Source organism: Cyanistes caeruleus, chromosome 3, assembly GCF_971803275.1.
Source record: "Cyanistes caeruleus chromosome 3, bCyaCae1.hap1.1, whole genome shotgun sequence".
In the NCBI taxonomy this organism is placed as follows: Eukaryota; Metazoa; Chordata; class Aves; order Passeriformes; family Paridae; genus Cyanistes; species Cyanistes caeruleus.
Window position 1 is genome coordinate 17,500,592 of NC_141703.1, and position 23,285 is coordinate 17,523,876.

The 23,285-nt window shown below is 41.4% G+C and overlaps 1 protein-coding gene and 1 long non-coding RNA gene across 2 annotated transcripts; both read left to right on the top strand.

The window, feature by feature from the left end:
* Positions 1-1,648: 1,648 nt before the first annotated feature.
* LOC111922835 (uncharacterized) lies at positions 1,649-7,482 on the top strand. Its single transcript, XR_002860752.2, has 3 exons — positions 1,649-6,045; positions 6,585-6,649; positions 7,220-7,482. It is a non-coding gene; the product is annotated as an uncharacterized LOC111922835 (long non-coding RNA).
* Positions 7,483-9,027: 1,545 nt separating this feature from the next.
* LOC147653986 (uncharacterized) lies at positions 9,028-22,173 on the top strand. Its single transcript, XM_086880034.1, has 2 exons — positions 9,028-14,091; positions 14,156-22,173. The coding sequence occupies exon 1, from the start codon at positions 13,244-13,246 to the stop codon at positions 13,931-13,933; it is 690 nt and encodes a 229-aa protein (XP_086736160.1). The 5' UTR covers positions 9,028-13,243; the 3' UTR covers positions 13,934-14,091; positions 14,156-22,173.
* Positions 22,174-23,285: the final 1,112 nt, after the last annotated feature.

Genomic DNA, 23,285 nt, shown 5'->3' on the forward strand with positions numbered 1-23,285 from the left:
TATCTCGGTCCATCTGCAGATATATCAGGAAAAGAACAGGTGAAGAAAATGTCCAGCTTGGATTGCATTCAGAGCTGGACTAAGAGGAATCTCTTTTGCCAAAATACAAACCTCTATCAAACAACCTGCCATCTCAATTGCATTGTTTTGTACAATCTTCTTCCTGTCAGCTTTTGATTTAAGTGCTCTAGTAGCTGCTGTGACCTGAATTCAAGAACAGAGAAACAGAACCGTTCCTGGGAGGGAAGAGCTCAGAGGTACCTCCCAGATACCTCACCAGCAGTGGGATACAGCAGATTACTTTAAATTGGATTAATTCTGGCACCTGAATTTCAATGGCCGTATGGGAGTCTGGTGTTTCAGCTCCTCTTACAGGCAGAGAAGTCAGCTGAAGCCTGCCAAACTCTTCAGTTCATACCCAGACTGAGTTCAGCATTACAGATGTAGGCACCTAGCACTGTGCAGGGACCCCTGGGCACCCTGTCTGGTTTAGCTGCTGGGCCAAATATGTGGGGTCATTCACTTGGCCCTGGGCTATGCCTGAGAACCAGCTGGGGGCATTTCAAACACTCTAGAGCACCTCAAACAGCACTGGACACCTATGTGTGTTGACATCTGAATCACTGCCCTCTGCCTGAACAACCAGCCAAATAACCCTCCCAGCTCCTGTGGATCCATCACCTGTGGCTCATCTTGGTGCCCACTCACAGGTGTGCAGGGGCACTTGTCATGCCATGGAATGTCCCCAGGGGCTGGCAAGCAGGACAAGGATATGTGAAATGAAATGAAAACTGCAGGGGAGGGCAACCCTGTGACCCTTGATTGATGCAGCTGAGGGCATCTGCCTCATCCCCTGCATCTCCCCAGCGGCATCAGGGACACCTGTAAGCTGTGATAAAGCACCTCCACTTTAGTGTCCAAACCTGAAGATTGATCTCTCCCTATCCATCAGCTAAGAAACCAAATCTGCATTCCAGGGAGTCATTTAAGCTGCATCCTAAATCAGGGCTGGAAGAGTTGAGAACATGAGTATGGGTAGCTTCGGAATGTCCTCATCTGTCAAGTGGCAGTTTTAGGGCAGTGTTTTCCTGTTATCCTGTGAACTTCAGCTCTGTCTAGAGTTTCTCTGAAGTCTCTACAGGCCATGCTCACACAAAAACAATGGACCAGTTATTAAATAGCTTTAAACACTTAAATCTGTCATTTCAAGGTCATAGAGGAGACAGAAAATTGCTTAATGTTTAGCAAGGACTCCAGTTTGGTAGGTATGACTATAAAACATAAGCACAGGTGTTGTAGTTAGTTTATTTAATTTTGTTAAAGCTTCGTTAAAGCTTGTTGGTATGTTCTTGTTTCCCCCTATTGATTGTATTGGTTTGGCCCCAGTTGTCACTTATGTAAAAACCCCTCCAATTTTCCAGAATGTTCCCTGCCAGTCACCTTAGCCCTGCCCCCACTCCCTATCCATCATTGTAGACCCCACCCCTTCTTCCAGACCCTTCTGTGTCAATCATTTGTCCCTCGAGGTCCCACTGGTTAGTGTATCTTGCTCCCTCCCTCTTTGTATCCCTGAATTTGTGATCCCCTCCCCTTACTCCTCCTCTCGAGATTCCCCATTGGTCCATGGTTTGTACCGTCCCCTGGAGATTGGGCTGTACTTAACTCCTTGCACAGCAGTGCTTGTGCCTCTCCAGAATGTGACCCCTTCCAGTGTGGATCCCTCGTTTCTCCATCCTAATAAAATCATTGCTGGGAACGTCAATCCAAGCGAGACTCCTCTACTTTCTTGCCTCCACCCCTGAGGCCGTGCAGCACAGAGCTTGGGGCGGCCCAAGACTCTGGAGGTTTCACTGAGGGAAAAGCCTGCTCCCCAGTGATTCCCCACTCTTGGTGCCCACCTGTGCCGGAGTGCAAAAGACCACCACGGAGCTAGCTGGAGCTCCGGTGCAGTGCCACATCACACAGGCAAAGAAGGAAGGAAAGGTAGCTCATACTAGCATAGTGCTGGGATATACATTATCATGCTTCAAGCAAATAAAATAAAAAGGTTAAAATAAAATTACTAATAATAGACAAAAATAAACCTCAGAGTAATTAGAGGTGGGCACCCCCCCAAGAACCTGAACATTTTAACAGCTCTCATTACACAGTCTCTGAAGAATCCATGACAAATTCATTCTTACCAATCCTTCCTTTAATGGAAGAAGAAATGTTAAAGAGTCAGCAGCATTTAAGATCTCATAACAGCTTTCTGACAAGACTTCTTTAATGTCAGAAATTTTATCATGAGTGAGAGCTATATAAAAATGATGACAGTATCCACTGTTCCTTTTTTTTCAAATGGTTGTTTCAAATACCAGCCTCATTAAAACAGCGGCAGACATCTTGTAAGATCCATACTGAAATGACTCCCAGGCCAATATCTCATTTGAATCCCCCAAACTGACACTTTTCCGTAGAGACTTCAAAGTCTGCATGATATTTGTTCATTTAAAATTATGTTGGCATCATCACTTGAAAAGAAAATGCACAAGGAATAACACAGGGGCATGTGGTTGTTAATTGCAGTGTGTCAAATCCACATTTTCGTAAGATGAAAGAAAGGCGACTTGAGTATCCTTTTGTAGCTTCATAGAATCACAGAATCGTAGAATGGCTTGGGTTGGAAGGGACCTTAAAGATCATTTAGTTCCAACTCTTCTGGCATGGGCAGAGAACCTTTCATTAGACCAGATTGCTCATAGCTTCATCCTACATTTCCAAGGATGGGACATCCACAATTTTCCTGGATAGCCACAATTTTCCCTGGACAATTTCCCTTGACCTGTTTCAGTGCCTTACCACCATCACCGTAAAGAATTTCTTCCTAATATCTAACATAAACTTACTCCTTCAGTTTGAAGACATTCCCCTTGTCCTGCTGCTATGTGCCTTGTAGAAAAACAGTCTCATCTTTCTCATAGGCTTCCCTCAGGTACTGAAAATCCACAATTCAATCACCCTGCCAAAGCCTTCTCTTCTCTTGGGTGAAGAACTCCAATTCTCTCAAGATTTCCTCACAAGAGAAGTGCTCCATCCCACTCATCATCTTGGTGTCTTACCCATAAGGAAACTGAGTGCCCAAGATTGGCAGATGCTCATGGTTGAAAAGAAATCATAAAAATCAAAGGGTCCACAAAAGAAACTTGGAGAGTTTTATTGTAAATTTTGCATTTTGGTATGGAAACTGGTATATTAGGGTCTTACCTTCTAGCAAGGGAGAGTGGGCTTTGAATAAGGAGTAGGGTGAAAGAAGAGAGAGGGGGAAATTAGAGAAAGGGAAAAAGAAAGAGAGGAAAACGGGAGAAAGAGAGATCACCAGTCCTGGCCTCAGCACCAATTCAGCTAACAGAATGTCCAGAATCCCAGGAACAGGTGCCCAGACTTTGTGGGGTATCTTTTTATAGATAGTTTTCCCCCACCTCGAGATAGGTTTCTTACTTCCTATGTGAATTAGTTATCATGAGCAATTCATTCCTCTTGACCTTTCTGGAAGTAGGTCAGAGGGCTGTGGGTGGGTGTTCATTGATGCTCCCCTACTGGGTTGACCCTAGGTCAGCAGTCCATATCTGCTTCTCAACCTCATTCCTGCTGGCCACTCAGGAGAACTAAAATGATGTCATAAGATTACACAGGGAAATACAGACTCAAGCTGTTCCAGAGAGGTTTAGATTAGATATTAACAAAAATTCATTCTCTCAAAGGATTATTAGGCATTGGAACAGGCTGACCAAGGAAGTGTTTTGATCCCCATTCCTGGAGACATTTAAAGCACTTGTAGTTGTGGCACTTGGAGCTGTGGTTCAGGTGGTGGACTTGGCACTGTTGGGTTAACAGCTGGACTCAATGATCTCAGAGATCTTTTTTCCAAATGAAAAGATCTATGACTCTAAGTATTTTCCTGAAAAAAGAAGTACCTTGAGTGACTAACAGTTTGCAAAACTTCAATGTCAACGATTCTGCCCAGTGACTAAGAAGCAAATATTATTCCTTAATAGGAAATAAAAATGAAGCCTGAAACATTTATTCTCTTCTGCTTTAGGTGTCAGTTTGACAAAGTATCATTTGGCATAGCATAAAACTATCCCATTCTCTTTAACAATTTTGAATTATGTATTTTCTTCTAAATGTGGTACTTTTTTGATGCAGTTCATGACAGTATTATTAAGTAATAATTTAATAATGAGTTCACGTAGCCATTGAACTAGTGCACCTGCTGCCAGCAGGCCAGTTCACTGTTGCTAGTGGTTGTGAGTTGATGTTCACTCCATTACTCTTCCAGCTACCCATCTCTTATCCACTTCATGCTAATTCTCTGCTTTTCTGTGGCTGCTAAATGCTGTTTTTTGATTTGTGTACATTTAAATTATATAGAGGTTCAAAAAGTAACAGCAACTTTATCTCAATACAGTTATTAGTAGGAGTTGTTAGTTTCAAGAAGCTGAAATTATATTTTACCATTTGTTAACATGATGTTACCTCCACTGCAGAGCTGACAGCTTCAAAATATGATGTGTGATTTACTCTGGAAATATTTTTAAAATGTCAGGCACATTTCAGGATGGAAAAATATTGAAATATAAGATTTTTTTTTCTGGCCAAGTGTATTAATATTATTATGGCTTTATATAATATAGTTTTCCCCTCTCATATGTTGTCATGACCGGTAAATCTCTTGATTTTGATATAAAAAAATACAGTGTTGATAGACATTAGCAGTTCAGGTTGGGAAAAAGGTAATGGCATGCAATGCCTTTTCCCTCAAATAAAATTATTTTAAATCCTGGGTACAATTCTATGGTGAGAATCATCAAATGTCTTTGAAAGATGATGACTGTGCCTGTCTTTAAATTATTATGGTGGGTTTAGCCCAGGCACAGCATTCACATCTCAGGTATCTGGTACTAGCAGAAAAAAATACAGAATGACCTTTTTAAAAAGACAGATAGGTCATTTTGAGTGTCCAGAGCTAATTTAACAAGCACTGCTTTCACGTGGTCCCAGTGAGTAAGGGAAGATGACAGTTCAGATGAAATTGCTCCTGCAACAATGCTCTTAGACACTTGCTCAGATCTCATGTTGCTTCCCTTTCCCATTACACTGAAAAAAGTTTTTTAACCTGAGAGATAAAAGGATGGATTCCAAGTGGAAAATACAGAAAAGTTCAGCCAGATCCTTATGTCCACTTCAAGAGCCTTTACATGATTAGGATTATGGAAATGAATTCTGAAATCACTCCCAGTGTTCTTGAAGTGATTATTTCAATTTTTTTCTCATTTGGGGTTGGAACTAAAACTTAAAGATGATCTTTAAGGTCTGTTCCAACCCAAGATTTTATAAGATTCTAGACTTCATATGATCATATTCCATGATTCCATGATCATGAAACTGCAAACAAATGAGTAACATGTATAAGAGCACTTGCAAAGGCTCTTGCTCCCCAGAGTTTCTCCTTAGGGGGAAGTAATTCACTTACTTAGATTGCCCCTCTTATCAGCAGACTGCCAGTCAGCCGTATGAGGAGGCTTTGACATGGAAGATGCCTGTAACAGGAAAAGCAGTTTGGGAAGGAAAGTTTCAGATGTAGCCCTGATCCTAGCATTAACACCAACCCCAGCTGTGCCCTCCTTTGCAACGCTGAGGGAGCAGTCATGCCTTCTGCTTCTGCTGCAAAAAAAAAGCACTGTCACAATAGCAGGTGGGAGCCCCTGACTGTTGTGTCAGTTTGTGAACAGTAGCATGACACAGCAAGGACAGTTTCAGTTTCCATGTGAATTTGTTTTCATGGTGACATGTTCTTGGCATGCAAGATAACCATGCAACAGGCTCTGCTGCTGAGCGTAGTGTTTATATCTGATCCTAATCACCCTGATTCTAATCACTTCACTGCTCTTGTATCAGATGAAGCTCAGTGATGAAGAAGTACATAGGTGCTGTTTTGAGAGCAGACAGAATATATCATGAGAGGTGGCTTTGGTTTGATAATAGCAGCAGGCTTTTCTTGAGGTAATTTATAACAATATTATAAGAAAAAAAGAAGACCTAGTATTATGAAGGACAGGTTTCTGCTGCTGTTTCTCTGTGCTAGCATAATGAAGATTCTTTAATTCAGTATTCTATTCAGTCCAAGGACCGATTTAACTGTCAGAATTTGAAGTATTGATTAGAGTTGATGAAAAAGAGTTCTCTGGTATCAGAAAGCTTGGAAGAACAGCATAATATGAATTCCAGTCATGTGTGTGCCCTTTCACAAGTCACTATAGGCTTGATTATAGCAGTATCCCCTAAATGTGCATTAGCATTGATCACCTGTTAGGTGCATGTGATACCTTTAATTGAGATAAAAGGCAACTTTGCCCAATTCTTTTCCTCTCCTATGGTAATTGCGAATAATGCCATTGAGTGTTCATGGGTCCAACAGATGTGAAAGATGCAAAACAGCAAGGAAAAATATTTTTCTTTGGATTTATTTTAGGTGATAATCAACAGTGCATATTATTATTCTTCTCTGATGCACTTCTCTCTCCTTCCTCTTCATTTCCCAGATCAAACATTCAGATGATTTCTGCATACAGTATTAACTTAAATTCACATCCGTGACTCTTCCATGGTAGGCACCTTTTTACTGCACCCCACTTGATGTTTCTGTGTAACACAGGCATATGCAGCCAGGATCTTGGTGCTTCCTGATGCAAACATCACTAAACATTTAACTCTCTATCCATACAAAGTAGCTGTAAGGCTGAATCATTTCTATCGTGTGAACGGAGACTCATACTCTCATGCTAGACGACACTTCAAAAAGTACAGTGAAATGAAGTTAACACCATTTCATCTTAGTCCTGTTAAGGTGTAGGGGCACTATCATCTATTGTATTCAGCAGTGGTTAGTGTGAAAGATATGCTGGAGGTCATCTCAGAAAACTTTAAGCTGGTACAGACAAATAATTTACATCTGGGCTAGTCATTATCAGGCTCCTTTTTGGTCAGCAGAGAGGAACAGAGAGTTTTATGGATGCTCCATGTGACAGACATCTGCCTTAGGATGTGAGGAACCAGTGTCTTGAGGTTGTGACCACAGTAGCTGTAGGTATCCACATTGCAAACATCAGCAATCATATTTTTTATAAATCATATTTAAGGTGGCAAACCTCATCATCATATTTTTATTTGGTTGTAGACAGATCACTTGTGCTGTAAGAGGCTTAATGAAGCAAATGTGTGAAGAAAACCATTCCCCAGAGATACTGAAGATCTTCATAATGTGAGAGGGCTACAGATGGCTTAATAAGTTACTCATGTTTAATGTCAGATGTTGATGTTCTTATTTTAGCCACAGAAATAAATCAAACTGCAAACTGTCCCACTGGAAGACAGAACATTTCTGCAGATGAGAGATCTTTTTAGGTAGAAAAGCTGGTATCATTAAAAAAAAAACAAAAACCACCCTTAAACTTGGTGTATGTATTTATACTGGTAAAGAGCCGGGGATAGCACTTCTTTTATACTCATCACCTGAGGCAGACAGGAGCTGAATGAAAACTCATCAGCTGAACTCCCAGGGGAAAGCTACGTTCTGTCTGGATGATGCTTCGAGAAATACTGAGATGCACCAAGTTTGAGATTTAGCAGCAATATAGCTGACCACTACTGCAATTAACTTGACAGTGAAATATAGGAATGATTGCTTCTTTCAGTGATCCATATAATGAAAGGCCTAAAGCATCAATCCTTAAATCGCTTAAAGAGGAAAAAGACATTTCTTCTATAACTCAACACCTGCCAACTTGGTCTTTACATGTGAAAAAACTTCATGCATTCAATACTTTTGATGAGTACCTTAGATTTAAAAGTGGTGCCCTTTTCAGTCAGTCAAAAATCTGAATTTATGGCTGCCACTGCAGAGGATGAATCTAACCAAAGAAACAGGATGAGAATTAATGCATTAGCCTTACATTGTTCATCTGCATTCCTTTATTCATTCTCAGATCACTCACTCACCTTCTTGACATTCCTCTCAATTCAGCTTGGAAAATGTCTTCACTTCCTTTGCCAAAGTAGACTTTAAGTAGACTTTCAGACATACTTTGAAATTTATTGCTTTTCTTTTGGACTCCTTTTATTTTGGCTTGTGTTCCTTAAGTTAATACAATTAATCTGATACACTGTGAGGTCAGAATATTTCATTATCTTGTTTATTTATAATTCTTTTATCCTAATAAAGCACTCTGCCTCTGCAAGGATTTCAAGGCTACTTCAGAAATACATCCATTTTTGCAATTTAATGATACCATTCCACTACCAACTTAAATACAGTTCTCAGATCACTCACTCACCTTCTTGACATTCCTCTCAATTCAGCTTGGAAAATGTCTTCACTTCCTTTGCCAAAGTAGACTTTAAGTAGACTTTCAGACATACTTTGAAATTTATTGCTTTTCTTTTGGACTCCTTTTATTTTGGCTTGTGTTCCTTAAGTTAATACAATTAATCTGATACACTGTGAGGTCAGAATATTTCATTATCTTGTTTATTTATAATTCTTTTATTCTAATAAAGCACTCTGCCTCTGCAAGGATTTCAAGGCTACTTCAGAAATACATCCATTTTTGCAATTTAATGATACCATTCCACTACCAACTTAAATACAGTTTAAAAATAGATATGGATTTATGAATCTCCAGTTCGATTACATTGCCAAATGAGATACCTTCCAGTGCATGACATGTCAAATAGGAGCAGGTGAGAATGGCAGTGGAGGAAGCCAGGACCCTCCCATTTTTCCTGGGAAAAGCAGTAGGTAACTCTAAGAAAATGACTGGGTTTTTGTCAGACATGAACCCATGAGATTTTACTCTGTAACAAACCAAAGCAGACCTTGCTGTGGCTGTTCCAGACAGATGCAACAAGCTCGTTGATTTGTATGCAAACACATTAAAACAAGTCCTCCAGGAAAACTCACTAATACACTGCATAGAAAGATAATAAGGCAAAGGATAGGTTGATAAATGAAAGTGTATTATCTTAAAAACATTGGGTATCAGAACTGTTACCTTGGCTCCCATAACAGTACAATTTCAGAAAAACCCATCTTGTTAACTGTTCTGTGTCCTTTCTGACCTTAGTTAAAAGGCTGAGGCTCAGTGGGGAGCTCTGCCCACAAGGAAGAAAGGGATTTATGCATTGTTGATGTGATCAAAGATACTTAGTTGAAAAAAAAAAAAAAAAAATTAAAAAAAAATGCTGGGACCCATTTTCTCTGGCCACAGCAGCAATCAGAGGACAAGCTTTTTGCTCCCAGTCTCCCACAAAAATTACTTTTTATCTCTTTCTCAGATCAGACTGCTAATGAGGCTGTTAATGCATGCAGTGCCTTTTTGCTACCATTTTCCTCATAGTCAGGGACCCTTTCCTCTTTCTGTCACAGATGGAAGGCAATCACAGTTTCAGCAATCAGTTCTTACATGCCTGCATTTGTCTTGCCCTTCTCCACTACCAAATGATTCATCTTGTTCTCAGCCTTCCCAACATGCAAACCAATGGTTGTGACAGCTTTCTTATCATTTCTGTTACCTGGTTCCACAGAGCACTTGAATATCCCCTTTTACATTTGCCTTGGGTAAAAGGCAGCTCTTAAACTAGGCAACTTCAACATTTAGTGCAGCTCAAGAACTTCTTATTTCACAGTTAAAGAGAGCACAGGCAGGCCCTAATGCTTCTCCCACTTAAATGAGCTAGATCCCTTTGCCTGTAATGGGGTCAGAATTATATTTGAATAATATAATCATCTCACCTCTGAGGTGAGATGAGCTATTCTAAAGCAATTTTTAAATCTCCCGGTTTAATCAGGGAATATGACTCAATTTTGCTGCTCTCATTCTCCACTGTCAGATTCTGAACCCATAGCATACAATCTGCTCTCAGGTTACTTTCTCAAATAGTGAAACTCTAAAAACACTTAACTGGATGCTTAAACTGAGCTTTAAGGGGATAAGTTTTATTTTAATTATTGTTAAATTGTTTAAAAAATATTAAGCATTACTGTAGTAGTGAATATGTATCTACTGATGATTTTTACTGAAATTCAAGTTTGTATCAGAACCTTCCATTACAGTTACAGATGGATATCTCTGATAGTAAAATAATTGATTTTATAAAAGAGTAACCTGTTTTTTTAAGTTTCTATTACACTATGCAGACTATTCCACTCTAGTCACAATAGGATTAACAGGCTAATTTAAATTGTCAGTGACAAAGGACCCTATTTATTTTCATCTACACTATGTATCTCTGGTTTTGTAAAGCAACTAGTTCTAAATTAAATCTTGCCTGCAACTGAGTGTTCCTATTAAGAATGTTAAAGAGAAGCGAGTTAGTAGAGGCTTATATTCTACATGCAGTCCTGGTGTGCAAGGTTCATGAAAAAATAATTCAAAATTAAAACCTTTGTTTCATATCTAAAATAACTTCCCATGGAGGAAACTGACAGCACAGAAATTACCTTTTAATACATGGAAAGGTTGAGTCTTCAATTCACAAGGAGTTTCATAATTAGATGTGCTTATAACCTTACAAAAAGCTAATTACTGCTTTGATTTTCATTATCAAAATAATGTTGCATGTGACAGTCATACCAATTTTAAAGAATATCTTGTTAGGCAAAAAGACAGTAGGCCTTCAGCAGGCTTCTTTATATCTAAAAAACCCAGATTTAATAAAATTCTGGAAAGAATTCTATTTTTCCACCCACCCAATCTTGCTGCATGTTGTGTGTTATTGAGCTTTAAGTGTACAACCCAACTAAACTGGTTTTTGAAGCATCAAGCTGAGCAAAGTCCCAGACCTGAATTATTAGTTTGATATCTGATACAAAATTACATACACTTTTACAGTTTTCCTGTTTCTATGTATTCATCTTACTAACTGTCCAAGGAAAGATAGTTCAAATAGTCCCCTATACCTTGTTTGGTTTTCCTGAAACTCACATTCACAAGTGCAGCAGCACATAGTTGCTGTAGGTAGCCAAATGCAGCCCACTGGTGCACAGTCATGAAGGAAAACACCTGTTAGACCTGAATGATAGATAAAGCAAAAAATGCCTTCTGTTGTTTGCAATTTTCTTTACCTGAAGAGCTGGAGATGCACAAATCCATAGGTTTTGGATTGGTAAAAAGTTGCTAATGCATCAGACAGACTCAGTCTCAACAAGGTTTTTTACATTGATCACTAGAAATAAATGTGAGCTTGTTGACTTTCCTCCAACAGAGGACTACTGCAGTAAGTCAGAAACAAGTTACCATAGTGACCTATTACACACAGGGAAAGTAAATTTGTCTGCAATTTTTTTGGAGCTTTCTGTAAGGCTATGTAGTCAACAAAACACCAGTCTTGAAACCAGTGCGTGCTTCTCACTTCTCCATTGTGCAGTGGAGAAAGACAAGCATGTGCAGGATGTAACACACTGTCCTGGGGTGACTTTATGATACTGGTATCCCCAATCGTCTGGTTTATGTTATATATTAAGTCCTGCACTTTTAAGACTGGCTTTGAGAGCAAGAGAAGGAGAAGGAAGAAGCGCGCAGTGTGTTAAGGAAAAACATCACTCCCCCACATCCTGCTCCTGGACTGTGGTGTCTGCAGCACGGACAGACAGCGGGACAGAACTTCTCTCTGACTTTTAGTTAGTTTTAGCTAGCTGAGGCAGAGGAGTTCCCTGGACCTTTGTTTTTTTTTTTCCTCCTTTTTTCTCTTGGATCTGTGCAAGCTTGCTCTGGACTGAACACCTAGCCAAACCCCAGGAGCTCAGTCCTGTGGCCCACCGGGGCCTGGGCCTTGGCACTTTCCAGCGCCGGAGGGACTGATAAGAACCTGAGTGAGCCGAGCTACACCACATGTAAAAGACTTTTCTTCCTAGACTTGCCATCCCATCGAACAGCGAGAGGTTTTATTATTTAATATTATTCAATTTCTGTTAAATAAACAGCTTTTTCCACTTCTCTCCAAAGAATTTTTTTCTTTTTTCCCTTTCCCGGACCAGTTGGTGAAGAGGGGGCATTTCCCTGGGGAAATCCCCATTTGGAGTTTTCCTCCCTAATTTGCCCTAAACTAGGACAAATACACACACCAAGGCATCTCAGTGAGACAGCTGCATTTTGGTGTTTAACTCAGTGTTTGGCAGTGGTACCAAGCCAGCTGCAGCTCACTTTTGGGACTTGAGCACCACAAATTATGCACCTAAATGCTGCTTCTTGTCTCTCCTTCCTTTGTGTCATCAATTACATCATCTCGCATTTTGCCAACGTGCTTTTATCTCTTTGGGTAGCTTTAGTATCAGTTAAGAGGACTGAAATCTTCCATCTCTCTTTCCTGGCCTGCACAATTCAGTCCATAGTGAGTTCCAGCCTCCATGTAGCTTTCCCACTCAGTACCAGAATATTTTGCTTCATTCAGTGGGCGTTTCTTTCTTCCATCCAGACTCACAGCCAGCTCTGGCTGTGGCAAGGACATTAGATAAGTGAAACATGAGGCACTTCTGGATGTCTTGGTGACACCTCAGAGATCCTCTATGCCCAGGTGATCTCCTGTCACCAGCAGAGGCAGAAGAGACAGCCCACATATCCCAAGAGATGCTGCATGTGCAGGATGAAGCTGCTGTGTTGTCATTGCTCACAGGCAGTGCAACTCCAGTGCTGTGCTCCCAGCTGCTCACCCACACCCGCTTCTGCTCCCAGCATTGAGGAGACCCTGAGGGACAGCCCTGGTCCCCAGCCTGCAGCTGGACATGGAGCCACTGCCCACAGCTGCCTGGCTGCATCCATCTGGCCAATTGCTCGTGGCCCCAGTAGCCCACCCTCCACAGCCAGGGCTCTGCAGTGTGGGGCTCGGGCTGTGGTGTGGGACCACAGACTCACAGGGCTCTGGGCACATCAGGGGCTACAAGTGCCCAAAGCTTGGGGCTGCTTCATGCCATTTCCAGTGGGTTTGGCTGTTGAGGGGGGGCTGGGGTTTGCGTGGCACAAGCACGTTGTGTGAGGGCCCTTGGTGATACAGAACCTTGGGATGCCCAGAGACCCTTGTGACATGGCAGAGCCCCGCCCTACCAAAGAATTACAGGAGGAGAACCCTGGGCTGTCCAGTCCCAGTAGAGGAGATCTCTCAGGACAAAGCAGCTCCCGAGATCCCTCTGTGACAGGGGACGTGTGAGATGGAGGAGGACAAGGCCAACCCCATGTCCCAGCCACCCACCCCCTTGCCCAGCTGGCTGGAAGACCAACAGCTTTCTGACTGGGAAGAACACAACGAGGTAGATCTGCATTCCCTCAGAGAAGCTGAAGGCTACGAAGAACCATCTGACTGGGAAGAATCTGTTGGCCAAGAGCTTTTTCAAGAGGAAGACTCTGTTGGCCAAGAGCTCTCCAGAGGGAGTGGTAACAGACCGTCCGTCCAGTCCAGCTGGGAAGATGATAGTGACAACGAGCTCGCTTGGGACCATTGGGAACATGTGAATGTCCAGAGCGCTGGGGTCAAGCCCCTGCTGCAGGAGGAGGATGACTGGGACGAAGTGAGTGTCCTCGAGCTGTCTGAACAGGAGGACAGGGAGCAAAGAGGAGGCTTTGCAGAGGATGAGCTCCCAGTTTCTGTCCCTCGGCAGGCCTGGGTTGAGCGTCGGGCATTTGAGCGGTGCCCCTGGGTGCCGTTCTGGGCCAGGGCTCCCCACAGTGCAGTCCCTGCCCCACACGGCTGCTCCAGCCCCTCGGCTCCCCAGCTGCAAGCCAAGACTCCCCAGCTGCAAGCCAAGGCTCCCCACAAGAAGCATCTGCCCCGCATCAGGTGGGCGCTGCGCAGCCTCTTCTGCTGCTGTTGGCCTTGCCTGGTGCCACAGCCCGAGGATTAGCGCCCGCTGCCAGCACCGGCCCTGCAGAGAGTGGATGGCTTGGAGCCTGCCCAGCGTCCTGAGAGAGCCACACAGGCTGCCTGTGCCTGGAAATACAAGGAAAGAATTATAAAGAGAATAGGAAAATAAGAATAGGAATAGGAATAAGAAGAATAAGAGTAAGAATAAGAATAGGAATAGCAATAGCAATAGGAATAGGAATAGCAATAGGAATAGGAATAGCAATAGGAATAGGAATAGGAATAAGAAGAAATAGTATAAGTAAATAATAATAACATTAAGAAAAATAATAAGAGACTATGACTAAGAAGATAAAGAAGTAGAAGAAATAGTAGTGGTTGTAGTAGAAGAATGACTACGGTGAAGAAGTAGTAGCAGTAAAAAATAATAATAAAAAGGATAAGAACATGATAAAATTGTAGTAGTAGTAGTAATGTCAAATTAAAAGACACATCCACACATCTTCCAGAATCACAGGATGAAGGGAAGGGCCTTAAAGATCACATTCCTATTGATTCTCTTCTGCTCTCTCTTTCTCTATCTTTCTGTCTGAGGCCTCTTTCCAATTTCTTCCTATCTCTCTTAACGCCCCTTTCTTGTTAAATGAAATCCATGTTAAAAAAAATCTCTATGTTTTCCTCAGATGGTCTCATCTGCACCTTCATTGAGGAAGAGGCATCTGTCTCCAATGGGATGGTGACACTTGGGCAGGATCCCTTCCAGCCACAAGCATTCCATGATTCTGTCAGCTCCTCACTTCCGTTTTCTTCTTCCCACTGCTTTGAGCTGGGAATGTGTTAAAAAATGTCCAGCAAAGAGGCCTTTGCTGCCTGCTCTGGGGACCCACACAGCTTCAGGACCTTGTCACCTGCTCCTGCACCAGCACATCTCCCTTGTGAGGCGCAGCAGAACCAGCAGCCTGGGAGCCTCAGTAATTCCCCTCTGGGATCCATGGCACACACAGCAATGGTCTAGAATTCCAGTTTCCAGCAAGGAAAAATGTCCCTGCCCTTTAAGGCAAAGCTCTTCTAGGGCTGAAGCCCAAGTGGAGCAAGATCTTACAATGATGTTTGACAACCAGCCTTCATAACTTAATCACGGTTTATTTAGTACATGAGTTGGAGTAAAAAACAAGGGAGGGTCTTTGTCTGGGAGCTGCCACAGGTAGAGACAGACACTGTGAAAGAAACCGAGCAGGCAAAGACAGGAAGAAGAGAAAGGGGGACACAAATAGCACTAAGCTGGTGGCACTCTGAACTCTGAACAGTAAGTTTCAAAGTGGAATTTACTGAAAAGGAATGGGACGGAAATAAATAATTCTTAAACTTGGATTTTCTATCCAAATACAACAATTTTGTCCCTTGATCGCAAACCTCTTACTGGTAAGAACAGTTTTCCAGCATGCTTTTCAGAAAGTGCTTAGCTCTGAATTGATGTTGTCGGCTGAAGACACAAAGAAAGATGGAATGGGTTTTTGGTTCCTTCTGGTTCCTTTGGCATCCTCAGTGGAGGAAGCACCAGGTAGAAAAGGGCAGCTTTGTGTTGATCCTTCAGTAGGACATAGAGGGACAAAAATCTCTGTAACCTCTGTGGCTGTACCCACAGGGATGGGAAGGCTGATGCCAGACTCCCAAGGGTCACATTAAGGGGTGCCTTCACACAATGCTTGCCTGGTATTGAGGGGCAGAGTGGCAGTTTTCTTCACGGGGCTTTGTAATTCTGGCCAGAAGCCAGGTGAGTAGACCTTGGTGTCCTGGACACAAAGGTTCTGTGATCTTTCACTTTTGGGGCAGAAAGCCAGACCCTCTGGAGCCAAAGCCCACTGCCCATAGGTGACATGAACAGAGTTACTTATTGTATGAAATGACATGCAGGGCTGTTCATGTAACTCTGCAGTTGTTGCTTAGTGTGCGAACAACATCTCTCAGTAACACTGAGGGAAAGGGAAACCTTTTGTTGTATGAAAACCAACAAAACCTCTGTGTATGACACCAATGTCTTTGGAGGGCTGCTGAACACCTCTCCTGCCTCACTCTACATAAAGAAAGTAATCTTTTTGCCCATCCTTGGCAGAATTCTTCTCATCTCCTTCTGCCATTTCTGGATTGTGGGGTAGGGCAGGACTTCAGTGAGTTTGCTGGTGACACAGAAATGGGAGGCCTGGCTGACACACCAGAGGCCTGTGCTTCCATTCCAAGAGACATGGACAGGATGGATAAACCGGCTGACCGGAATCTGGCAAAGTTCTGCAAGACACAGTGCACCCAGGCAGGAACACCTCCAGGTGGTGGCCCATTCTGGGAGCAGCTGGATGCAAAGGAGTTTTGTGGAAAGGACTTGCGGTTCTTGGTTGACAGCATATTTAATACGAGCCAGCAGCATGTCCTTCCGGCAAAGAAGGCTAAGGGCAGCCTGTACTGCATTAGGAGGAGTGTTGCCAGGCAGGCTGAGGGAAGGAATCCTTTCCCCCTGCTCAGCAATTATGAGACCACACCTGAAGTGCTGCATCTTCACTGGAGGGAGGCCAGTGAAAAGTCATGAAGGTGATTAATGGAATGAAGCATCTCCCAGATGAAGAAAGGCTATAGGGGCTGTGTGGACTCCCTGGCAGCTTTAGGAAAGAGAAGGATTGGAGTGTGGCTTCCTTCCCTCTTCTATTTCCTTTGCAACCTGGAGGTCTTTGCATCTTTTACTGGTGTTCAAAACCTATGTCCAGTGCAGGGCAGGGGGATAAGGGCAAAGAGGAGCAGAGGCTGACCATTGCTATCCATCTCAGCGGATGATTTTGGACTTTGCTCTGTTCCCAGTCAGTGACTGCAATGGTACCAGATAGCATAAGAAAAGTCCATTGCTTCCCTCGCATTGTTTTCTTTGGCTTCTTGTGTTTTAAAGCTGGGTGTGAGAGCTGGATATAATAGTTTAACCCCAGCCAGCAACCAAGCCCAATACTAGCCACTGTGAAGAAAATTAACTCTACCCCCGCCCAAATCAGCACAATGGAGAAAGAACTGCCTTTTTTCTTTCCTTTATTTTATCCTTTGAACAGCAATGAGGACATTGCTTGACCATTAGCATAGGTACAAGGACTAGGAATAGTCATTTATTACCAGTTTTTTACCCTAATATCTTGTTCTCCCTCTAAGATCAATATCTGCCTATAAATAAAGGTATCCTTAAAAGTTCATTCACCTGCAAGCCATGAATCTTTGTACATCTTCAGAGTTCTGAAAAGATGATCTGTGTTTTCTGTCTTGTTAGCTGCCTTTATCTTTTAATTCAGATTCAAATTTCTGGCAGCTGATGTCAACTTGTAGAAGGTATTGCCAGTATACCTTCTGCTATGGGCTCCATGGCAGAGATCATTTATAAAGCCACCATTCCCATAGGCAACTTGTCAAGTCCAGTCTCTCTCTCTCTGCAGGTCTGTCTCTACAGACCATGGATGTTTGCAGCCTCTCTAAGGGCAAGTTGGGTTGACAAATACCCCACAGCATTTCCATTAAAGCACTACAGCTCATATCCCAAATTTTTGCCACTACACCTCACACATGCGTCAACCACAGGTGCTAGGGTGGGAGCTGTGTACATTAATTCTACAATGACACTTGCCTTTCAGTTAAGAAAGGAACATCATTCTTTGTCTTCTCTGCTTCTGTCACTTCTCAATCCCTTTCTGTAAGGTCAATAATAAAAATACATGAAAACTGACATTTTATTTCTACTTTTCAATGATGGAGACATTTTCTGAGGAAGGGTCAGAAGTCTGAATTTTATGTTTTAGACTTATCTGAGAGTTTGGTCAGGAAAAGGTTCATTTTTCACTGCCACAAATCACTGCAAAGAAAACTTCTGCTTTCTAATCTTGGTGAGCTCGTCTCACTTAACATATTTAACCACACCAGAAACAAACAGGGAGCTTTCACATTAAAATAAATGTCTTTGACACAGCAATGCCACACAAAGATGCCCTAAAGATGGAAGATTCACACTAAGTCTAACAGTTGTCATTTCTTGGAGAGGCATTCTGTCTGAGGTGTGCATAACTTTGTTGCATTCATGTTGCTTTAGGCACACAAGTGACACAGTGACTTGGTCTATCATTGATGTAACCACCCAACATACAGCCATTGTCTCTGCAACCTTGCAATCAAATTGATCAGCAATTTTACTCAGCAAAATTGATCTTCCAACAGTTGCAAATTGAATGAACTGGTTCTTGAGTACATATCGGTACATTACTAGTCCACAATGAAGCAAGACAAACTGAATAAGTCCATGTATGATTAGTCAAAAGACAGAGTGAATATGCAGTATAAAGTCTATATGATTCGGATATCAATTTGTTAAACAGGTTTTCAGCCTCTTATTTAAATACTTACTTTCCAACAGAATTACCACATTTCATGAAAACTATCCTAAAGTCCATACAGTGTAACCAGATGTGACCAAACACCAAGTTGAAGCAAGCAGCCATATGAGTGAGCATCACAAATCCATGTTTTGTTTCTTACTAATTGCAAAACAGCAAACAGTAAATGAAATTAACTTCAAATAAGGAGTGCAGTTCTAGCTGCATAAATATAAAGGAAATTTGAATGTAAAAATTTTTTCAGAAAGCAACAAAATGAGATTAATCTACTACGGATAAGCTTGTGTGGGTGAGGAATAAAAACTCAACCCACTTCAATATGCTATGAAGATGCCATGGAATCACTTTTCATTTCTGTTTTAATCACATAACTTCCCAGAATGATTACAAATATTAGGTAATACCATTATATCAAGTTTCTCTCTACAGATTGCCCAGGGTTTTAACTTAGGATCTGATCCTAGTACCTGGCCAATAATTTGGAGTGAGATAGCTATCACTGCCTTTTGCATTTGCAGACACTCTTAGGTCAGACTGCAGTCTGTGGGCTCAGGGTGATGACCCTGGTGAGGCAGACTTTCACTTCTTTACATGAGAGAGTGATGGGCCAGAACCAGCTTTGTAAAAAAGAAAGTGTTTTCTTTTCCCCTTAACACAAGCTGTGTAAAATCTGAACTTCTAAGTTCTTCATAACAGAAGTTTGCAAGGGATGATTCATTCTGTGTGCATTAGTCTCCCACTCATAATGTTGAGATGAATCAGCTTTTATTGGTCACTATATTTCTATAAAGGATTACAGCATTTTCCTGACTGACTACTGCTGCTTTTAGTGCTTGCTATTTGCCTAATTTGATTAACTCTCAAACTCTTTTGAATGGCTAAAGTTAGGATATTGGTAGTTTGCTTAACGAAACAGGGTTCTGGTTTGTTCATGAAGCAGAAAAACTGAAAACCTTCTCTTTATTTGAGATTCATGGCAAACCTGCTCTTCAGCATACTGAGCAAAACACCTGTGAATTCTTTCATCCTGTGCCACGCATGAAAATCTCATCCTGCACTTTCATATTCAGAGCTCTGTTAAATTTTAAATATGATACACATCACATGAAAAATAAAATGAAAATTACAGTCTCGGCACAGCAAAGTTTTTATATGTTCATAATATCACTAGTTTACTTGTGTTCTTGCTTTAATACCAGCAGGTTATAAGCTTATATTTCAATCAAGAATACACCACAATAACTCTTCAGAACTCTCCTTTTGCACAGAAAAACACCACTGAAAATGTCCAATTATGCAGGAGGCATATAAATTTATAGAAGAAAATCTAACTAACAGTAAGACAATAGTCACTGGGAGACCCTATAGAGATACTGTGAAGAAAAGTGAGCACAGAGATAGGGAACATGTCATGCCATGCCACTCTCTGCTAGAGTGTGTGCATTGAGAGAGAAGAAATCTAAATCTCACATGGGCCTGCCATCTCACTGTTCTTCTTGGTTTGCTCATTTCTTTGTCTATGAGAGGGCATGAAGGTTACACTGTGAACAAAGAAGCCTTGTTAATTCTAGCCTCAGTAGTACAGGTGTATGACGCATAAGAAGTTGATTGACTAGGCACAGGGTTTACATCCAGAGGTCCCACTACAACACAGCTCAGAACAGCTTCCCTTAGCTTGTTCTGTACTATAAACTATGAATCTGAAATTCATGGCAGGCAGGTAAGGATTTTCTGCTGCCCTCAATTATTCATTCTGTACTGATGGGAAAGAGAGTAAATACTGGTTCATCAAGTGGAAAAGGAAGACATTGTCAAGTTTTTCAGGATCTGTTGGCAACTCCTATTTATGTTTCTTCTGTCTTTATGTTCTTAATATTTAAAGCCATAGTGTCTTATAAGCTTGCTAAGTAGCAGCTTCTCCGTGACAATTTACTCTTAGTGATTCAGCTCAGACTTAAATAATACTTTAAACACAGCTGTTCTTGGGGCTTGATCCCATAAAACTCAAGCAGAGAGTATTGCTTATGCTGTAGAAAAGCTGAGAAAAGTTAATAAGCAGAAGGACTCAAAATCATACTAATAAAGCCATTGCTGTCTACCCCACTAATGGCCAGAAGCAATATATAAAAGTGTACTTGGTTTACCTGCCTCACTAGGTGACTAAGCAAATGTAAGGGATAATTTATAAAGGCTATAGCCAGAAGGTCTTGTTTCCTTCCTTCTGCAATAGCCACCAGGTGATTATACCTGAGAACGGAAGAATATATTTAACTGTAGTTACTTTTAATACCCTTTTAGACCAGGACTCATTTTTTCTATGCAGGAAAAAAGAGAGACGACTCAGGGAATTACTTCTGCAATATAGCTCACAAATTTTTAAGCACAGTCCTTACCTAAGACAGTACTTCCATCTTATTTCAAATGTTTATGAAGGAACAAGGAAGCAGGTCAGGGCCCTGAAACCTGTAGCAGTGGGGAACAAAGATACATGGAACTCCTCATGCATCTGAAGAAGATCGTTGTATTGTAGCAAACCAGGTATTTGTGTACTTTAAACTCAACAGAACTTAGCTGAAACCTTACTGAGAAAGTCACTTATTGGCTGCTGCAGCTGCAGCATCATTGCTCAGGCATCCCTGCATCCGGTCAGCTTCCTGCTCATATGGTCCTGGCATCTCCCCAAGCAATCACTGCCTTGCTACCGAGCAGCACTCAACTGGCGTTCAGCTGACTCTCAACCAACTCTCACCAACCACCCAATCTGCAGCTGAGCCCTTCCCTGAGTGCCTTTTGGTGGACAGAATTTTACAGTTTTAATATATTTAACAAAGGTAAAAAATAGTCTTAGTTTTATCTCCTACAGATACCCATGGCTTTTCACACTTCATGTGAAATTTTTGAATTTGCCCTCCATAATTTGCATGTTTTCTAGTGAATTTTGATGGTGAAAATTCATGAGCAAATGAGAAATAAAAAGTCTTGACAGTTACACCCCTACTGTTTGTCATGGTTATTACAAAGCACAGTGAAGAACAAACACAGTCATTTGTCTCTCAAAGCAAGTATTTGGGATGATTGGGAAAAGAAGGTGAAAACTTGGATTTGTTTCATTCTCTTGAAAACCCGTCCATTTGCATATGTGCACTTGACACACACAAGGCACAAATAAACCTGAGCAAGCTTTGCCCACAGTCCAAGAGAAGTGTCCTGCCAAGATACATTCTGGGGCTGGGCCTATGACAGTGTCTTAGGATTCTCATCAAGCCTTACAGACCTGGCTTAGCACCATGCTAATCGAAGCAATACAACTCATATAAATACTGTTAATAAGTGAGACTGCACTTGTACTATAAAAAAAGTGATTGAATGTCAGTCATATGTTTGTAGGCTGGCTGTGCCAGCTCAGGAACTTCTAGCTCAGCAGCTATAGATAAATTATCAGTACTTCCATTTGTTGATTTCTTTATTTTGTACATCCTCAACAGTGCCAGTTTCTATCAGGAAACATTGGTTTTCACATTTTCAGAATGTTTTGACTTCAGGGTCGTGCCACCAGGCTAGTCTCAGCAGTCTTCAACATCATAGGCAAGGTGACTCCCCTCTCCACACCCATCACCGATAACTTTGAGCTGAGCCACTCAGTCACAGCATCCTGCTACCCTTGATTTGTTAGTGTTTGGCTGATCAGTGAGTAGAAAATTTCAGAAGTTCAGAACCAACGGTGCACCTCATTCTTCAGAAGCAGGAGCCTGAAAATAATTCATTTCAAGCTGTCTCTACAGATACAAGGAATATAGCCAAACAATATCATTCCACTTTCTACATAGGTTTTGAGAGCACTATAATTACAGTAGAAACATCTAGACAGAAATATGAAAAATTAGTAAAAAAAGGTGACAAATTATTTTAGAATCTGATTATATGTAGCATGAAAATACATCAGATTTAATGATCTTTGGCACAAATCCTCCCCTCTTTCCATAAGCTATCACAGATACTTGTAATTTTGTCAGAAGTTCACGTGCCCTAAGATTCCTGGTGTTTACAAGTGTAGAAAACCTTTTACATAACTTTAATAGCTCAAAGCAATTACCTAAAATGAAGCATGACCAGGCTATTATCAGGTAACTTAAACAGTATTAGGTTCTTGTTTTTAAGCATCTGAACTGAGCCCTAGCTGTCAGAAGTGCCATATATATATTTAATTTCTTCCTCCTCACTTACCAGCAGCTTAATTTCATATATAGGATTATCCATCTTTCTTACACTGTGTACAGATTAGGACAGGTTTCTCAGATCCAGTAGTAAGTAAAACTACTTACTTTTATTTCCCACACAAGTGAAAAATTTATATTTTAGTACCTCATATTGATTCCATAATTAGTTTGCAATTTTTTTAATGATTTTTTTCTGCAAGATATTTTGTTCTGATTGTAATAAATCCTAATGGAAGGGAATGTGTATAATGCTACGTAGGAATCAAATCTAGGTGTTCTGTGTCTTTTGAACTTGGCAGTTAAAATGGCAAGGACTTCATACTATTTTACAGGTCTCTTTCAGCATTGTGCATAAATAAGAAGGGCAGGAAACCAAATATAATCACTCATCATAAGTGCAAGAACAAGTATTTGAGTCTCTCCCATCAGCTGGCATTATTTTCTTTATAAATCTGTTTACATTGTGATAGACATGACAGCAGATTTTCACTTTCCATCATTGTAAAGGATGATGGCAGCACTGTTGGAGAGAGGTGAATAATATTGTAGTTAGTCCACAAATAAAGTAGCCTGAATAATGCTGGTGACAAATCTCAGAGTTTGGAAATGTGCTTCACATCAGCATACAGGAGAGTCACTGTTTCTCTGGAGGTTATCCAAGCACTTCTGCAGCTCTGCTCTGGAAATCGTATGTCCTGGTTTGAAGGACAGGTGTCTGCCAAGGAAGGCAGGAACCTCCCTTGGAATGGAAAATGTGACCCCCTTC

Excerpts from the sequence above, each read along its gene's own strand:
- LOC147653986 (XM_086880034.1), top strand. The coding sequence starts at position 13,244 with ATGGAGGAGGACAAGGCCAACCCCATGTCCCAGCCACCCACCCCCTTG.